Source organism: Triticum urartu, chromosome 3A (assembly GCF_056163025.1).
Source record: "Triticum urartu cultivar PI428250 chromosome 3A, HENAU_Tu73, whole genome shotgun sequence".
NCBI lineage: Eukaryota > Viridiplantae > Streptophyta > Magnoliopsida > Poales > Poaceae > Triticum > Triticum urartu.
The window spans coordinates 31,472,945-31,479,647 of NC_141875.1; the positions used below are offsets into that span (position 1 = coordinate 31,472,945).

A 6,703-nucleotide genomic window follows, 5' to 3' on the forward strand; every position below is an offset into this window, starting at 1 on the left:
CAAAGTGTATCATTATTGAAACTGTAAGGAGCAACTATAAAGACATCCCAACGCAGACCCTCAAATTGTCCGCATCCGTCTGGACGGTGCTGTTCGGACATGTTCTATCATCCAACACGGTCTTATATTCGTCCGGATTACCAACCGGACGTGCTTTTTTCGCAAACTGAAGACAAACTGATGGAGGGTGGGGAGGCTTTGCGGGAGTCTGGATATTCGTTGATCAATCAAATGACAACATGTATCTTCTCTGTTCGGATGCGGATGCATTGCTAATTTTTGCTACTTGACGGAAGCCACCAACACATGACGGCGGAAGGCTGTTAATTAGCGTAGCATTTTGACGAAAGCTAGTAGTGCTACCTTAAGATTTGGCGGAAGCACATGATGGATTTGACCGAAGCTAGCTAGACATGATGGTGAAAGCTACAGATAATCACGTAATACTATTAATCAGTAATCACATAGGATAGGAGTGAATGACGGAAGCTCCTTTGCTTTTCTTCTTTGGATGGCGGAAGGTCAAATCACATAGTGCATGCCAGCTACTGTTTTGCTTCGTTGGATGGCGGAAGGTCCAAATTACATAGTGCACTGATGGAATTTCCTAATCAGTAGTTGACGGAAGATTTTCACATGTAATTACATGGAAGGCTACTAATTTGATGGAAAGTTGTTTGCTGTTTTTTTAGGTGAATAAGAACAGACATTTGTAGTTATGGTTGGATGACCGGCTCCCGGATGAGTACCCACAGATTAGTCCTCCTGTTAGCGAATGCGCCGAAGCAAATTTACGGATCAACATTGAAGATGCCCTGAGTAAATTGTGCAGGATCTTTTTTTAAAGATACAATCGTTTTCTCTAGAGCCATTGGATTAAAATCCAGCGGCTCCATCTTCATCTTTCACTTTAGAATCATTATTGTTTATCTTGTTTCTCCTCATGCCACACGCCCTGGATCTGCCTCTCCTCGGATTGCCACGCCATGGTGAGTCACGTCGTCCCCGTCTCCGTCGGGGTACTGGCCAAGGCTCTCGATGTTTATCATTTGACCCTTGCCACACCATTTGGCTGCCGCTAGGTGATGCCCGAGCTCAAGACGAGTTTTTGCTACCATCCTTGTTTTTGTTTTGTTTTGGCTGGAACCATCCTAAAAATTGCTACCACCGTCTTTTGATTTTGCTGGAACCGGCATTTTTCGCTTCAGTGTCGGCGGTGAAGGTGGGTGGTGTTTTGGTTCGCCGGCGGCGGTGAGGCTGCGAGCGCCGGCGACGAGCAGGGGCAACGGTGGTCCAAGCAATAGCAGCGCGGGCCAGCGTGCGGGATCCCGTGAGCGGCGGCGGCGCTTGCTCTTTTTTTCTCCTCTTTTTTCCTGTGAGGATGACGATAGGAGATGCGGGGCAGATCTGACGGTTACGCGCGTCCAGATCGAGCGGCTCTGGTTTGACCGGCCGAAACACCGCCGGTGCGCTAGCGCAGAGTACTGCCCAATAAAAAAGGCCCTCCATCCACACTTGTGAACCCTCGTCCTCGCCTGTCGGCGACAGGCGTGGCCGACCGCGTCGTCCCGTCCCCGGCGAGGTCCTAGTTCAGCCTCGCCGGGACACCCCGACCGGCCGCATCGCCCTGTCACAGTCTCACAGTTATGTTGTGGCTGGTCTCCATGAAATTGACTGAAACTTGATAAATTCCCGGAAAACTCTAATCACAGCTCATCTGCTAATTCTTCAACATCAGTCGGTGTGGACGAAAAATAGCAGATGCAAAACTTCAATCATTAATGGGAGATCCATCCATCGATCTCAACTAAAGTCGGCATCAAAATGCAGCTAGATATTCGTAACCACCAACATCAACGATGTGCGACAGCTAACTCATGGATGGATAGATGGGGCCAAAGGGTTCTCAAGGGGGTGTGAATCTAGTCCCCCCTCTCCACATCCAGCCAGGTTCCACACTCCTCTCCCCCACTAGCTAACCCCTATCCCCCACTGGGCCGCTGCTTGCATATGGATGAACCCATCTGCTGCTTCCACTTGGGCATCCTGCTTGCTTTGGGGCAATCATCAGGTGCACAGTACCCCGGGTGCCAACACCAACATGGATATATATGTACTACTCAGGCTGTGGATCTTGACCACCGGAATACCGGTGCCGGAGATGGCCACACTGCCTATAGAACTAGCCTGGTTTTTACTACCTGGAGGCAGCTAGTAACATCCAATGGGCTGGGCCACCACACTTGCACGTTCATCCTCCCAACCAGTAAAAGTATCAACTTGGCCATCTTGCTTGCTTGCTTGCTTGGGGGAATCATTAGGTGCACAGCACCGTACCCCGTGACAACATACATGGATACATATAGTACAATAGAGTGTGTGGATTTTTTTTTTTGAGAATAGAGTGTGTGGATTTTGACCACCAGAATACAGGTGCGGGCTGCCTGTGAACCTAGACATTTTCTTTTTTTTACTCACTCCGTCCCAAAATATGTCTCTCAACTTTAGTACAAGTACAAAGTTGAGACACTTATTTTGGGACGGAGCGAGTACTTGGAAGTAGTTGTAGTAACATCCAATGGGCTGTAGCACCAGACTTGCACTTTCATCCTCTGAATGTAGTATCAACTCTTTTTTTTTTGCGAGGAGAATGTAGTATCAACTTGACTACTTGAGCGCACTTGTATCTCAATTATTGAAATGTGGCACTGGTGCTACGATCACTTCTTAAACTGTGAAAGCGAATGAAATACTCACTCCGTTTTTATTTACTCCGCATATTAGCTTTGACTGAAGTCAAACTTTATAAAATTTGACCATGTCTATAGAAAACAATATGAACATTTCAGATAGCAAATCTATATGATTTGAAAATATATTGAATAACGAATCTAATGGTTTCAGATAGCAAGAAGGCCATTGTAAGTTAATATTTCTTCTTCTATAAACTTGGTGAAAGTTTATACCGTTTGACTTCAAACAAAGTTAATATCCGGGGCAAATAAAAACTGAGGGAGTAGTAGTTGTTAATCAGAGATTATTTATCCAGCTTCTGGAGTGAACAATGAAACTTTCCATACTCTCTCCGGACAGGAATATATGTCGGGCACAATTTTTTAGGTGTGCAATTTGACCAGCAAAACATGTGTTAATATGAGTTATTTGCATATCACAAGTATGAAATATATATTTTATGGTGAAATTTCACTATGTACATTCCACCCGCAAAGTGGAAGCTGACCTACACATATATACGGCATCTGTATGTGAATGCATGTCATCCTAGAATACTTGCAGCCAAACATCACCAACTCGGAGTGAAAACATTACCAACATTAAGTGAAAATATACACAGAAAGTATTAAGATGTAGTAAGTGATAATAATATCACTAGAACTGATATGGGAAAAGCAATGGCCATAGTTACATGTGGGAGATTGCGCCCATTTCTAAAACGACATGTATTTCTAAACCGAGGGATCAATTTTCATCCTCAAGTAACTCAGATGACCCACACTGATGTGACATCTCACAGTTAGGAGACCATGTTATTATTTGAAGAAAAATATTGATCATAGTTTGTGAGCCTATACATATTGCTTGTTCTCTCTCTATATATGTTTTTTTACCCGTGCAATACCTACCACAACCAATGCTTGATCCCTAAGGAAAAACAACCCATATATAATGTCTTCCCAGAAAAGCCACCCCCAATATGTTAGAGTACCAAAACAATCCTAAAGTTAGATTGATTTTCAAGACAGAGACATTCATCGCTTACCCTGTTACTTATGTGGTGGTGGTAACAACCAAACTTATCGTCCTCCCAATTTTCTCACATTGACAATAGTTTGTTTTTTCATAGGTTTCTGAGTATGTTGAGATGGCAAACAAGTCATGTACCCTCCTCTATGACCGTGCAACTTGAACAACTACTCCTTGAATGCCGACTAGTCTGTCATCATTCTTGTCATGATTTTTGTAGTTACTCGGCGATTTATTCGTTTACCTATATTTCCTAGTCATCCAAGAAATAATATTTTCTGAGTTTCCACTAAGAATCATCTAACCTAGACGCCGGGCTACACGCAACTACAATAAAATTTGACCAGACGGCTATCAATAGTTGATTGAGAGATAACAATTTCCAGAGTATTTATTGCATGAATTTTCTTAATTTTAACACGATAGCCTTCTTCATCATAATTTTTACTCTTCATAGGTATCTTCGATAGTTTTTCAGCTAACTATGATGCATTAGTGCCCGTGTTGCAAAAGAACACTTCATAACCCCCTTGTCGTTACATATGTCATTGTGCGTGTACATATATTCATGGACAAAGATTTTTAATATGGATTGGCAAAAATGCATTTAAGTAATGACCAGAGATTCTCACAAGTCATAAGCACATCTACCGCCAAAGACATAATAATGACAACCCTAGTGCCAAAAGTTCACTAGAAGCCAACCACACATGTCTATGTAGCATAAAATAACGGATTTTAGCAGCGTAATGCTGCAAAGCATACATAAGCGGCAACATAAACACAATTACACACTAATCGATCCAGCGCAACTGCGCAAGTGTAAAATTGGAAGCAACCAACCATGCACCAATCTCAATATATACACAAGAAATCACCAACTATGCAGGTACAATAATCCCCACGATGGCATCTGGCAAGGCGACAAACCACGGCATGGAGGACGACAACGACATGGAGTACTCGTCTGCGGAATCGGGGGCCGAGGATGCGGCGGAGTCGTCGTCGTCGCCGGTGTTGGCGCCGCCCCGGGCGGCTCCATCGTCGCGGTTCAAGGGCGTCGTGCCGCAGCCCAACGGGCGGTGGGGCGCGCAGATCTACGAGAAGCACTCGCGGGTGTGGCTCGGCACGTTCCCCGACGAGGACGCCGCCGCGCGCGCCTACGACGTGGCCGCGCTGCGCTTCCGTGGCCCGGACGCCGTCATCAACTTCCAGCGCCCGCCGGCGGCGGCGGAGGCCGGCTCTTCGTCGTCCAGAAGCGAGCTCGATCCCGAGCTCGGTTTCCTCGCTGACCACTCCAAGGCCGAGATCGTGGACATGCTCCGGAAGCACACCTACGACGACGAGCTTCGGCAGGGCCTGCGCCGCGGCCGCGGGCGCGCGCAGCCGACGCCGGCGTGGGCGCGAGAGCTCCTCTTCGAGAAGGCCGTGACCCCGAGCGACGTCGGCAAGCTCAACCGCCTGGTGGTGCCGAAGCAGCACGCCGAGAAGCACTTCCCTCCGACCACTGCGGCGGCCACCGGCAGCAACGGCAAGGGCGTGCTGCTCAATTTCGAGGACGGCGAGGGGAAGGTGTGGCGCTTCCGCTACTCGTACTGGAACAGCAGCCAGAGCTACGTGCTCACCAAGGGCTGGAGCCGCTTCGTCAAGGAGACGGGCCTCCGCGCCGGCGACACCGTGGCGTTCTACCGGTCGGCGTACGGGAATGACACGGAGGACCAGCTCTTCATCGACTACAAGAAGATGAACAAGAATGACGATGCTGCCGACGCGGCGATTTCCAATGAGAATGAGACAGGCCATGTCGCCGTCAAGCTCTTCGGCGTTGACATTGCCGGTGGAGGGATGGCGGGATCATCAGGTGGCTGAAGGGCACGGCCGGTAAGCTCTTGGTCTTCTGCCGTACTAGTGTGATTGCAATTGCATATATTGATTGCTGGCTACTCGATCTACATTTCCATTTCGGGAAGCAAGAATAGACAATAACAATATTTAATCACATCACATGATCACGCCCATAGAAGAAGATATCAATGCAGACAGATCGGAGCAAGAGGACACCATATGGGAGAGTACAATACCTTGCACATTTTGTATGCCTATGGTCGATCTTATTGAATAGATTCCACTATTCCAGAGGGTTATTAGAAGGCGACAATACTTTGCATAATTTTTGCGATGATCTTATTGAATATGTGGTTACCTTTAGTTCTCCAAATCTTGTTCTATTGCCATGATTGTTGTGCAGCCTTTAATTTTTATTATTATACGAGATCGATCTTTACCATTCCCAGTGCTTCATCGATTTTTTCCCCCAATTCAGTGATGCTAGTGCCGTAGGACTATCTTACACTATCACATTGATTCAGGCGTCGCTAAACACAAGGAGTTGTAAACTTCATATATATATAAAAAAAGGAGCTGTAGAGCCTTTTCTCAGGAATGAATTTATATAATGTAGAGAAGCATCTATACTTTGATTCTGAAAAAGATATCAGAGCAATATGACTACATTAATCTATTGGTAATCTGCATGAACTGGTACACACGCCGAGGTGCTCCCATTTTCGACTGAAAAAGAAAAATCTGTGAGATGGTCAAACATCATTTAGAGAAATGTTATGTGTGATCAAACCTCAACATGTGGAATGCCGCTTTGTTCAGCATGGGTTAATTCATGCTTTTAAGGGGTTAAATTAAACAAATTTCAAATGAGATGGGCATCAAGGTCATGGATCAGTATGTGTATTGTCAAAAAATCTGCCGATGTTTGTCTAAATGAGGAGATACATGGTTCGTTCATTATCTCAATGTATTTCGTAAGATTAATTATCCCACAATTGGATGGGAAAACTGCGGAGAATTAGAAGGTTGTCTTAGTGACGTCATCTTGACGCCATTATGGCAGCGTTATGGAAATATTCGTAACTTAAGTGTA

The 6,703-nt window shown here is 45.8% G+C and overlaps 1 protein-coding gene across 1 annotated transcript; it reads left to right on the forward strand.

The window, feature by feature from the left end:
* The first annotated feature begins 4,523 nt into the window (after positions 1–4,523).
* LOC125547769 (putative AP2/ERF and B3 domain-containing protein Os01g0140700) lies at positions 4,524–5,983 on the forward strand. Its single transcript, XM_087516532.1, has one exon. It carries the CDS (start codon positions 4,672–4,674, stop codon positions 5,632–5,634), a length of 963 nt encoding a protein of 320 aa, XP_087372658.1. The 5' UTR covers positions 4,524–4,671; the 3' UTR covers positions 5,635–5,983.
* Positions 5,984–6,703: the final 720 nt, after the last annotated feature.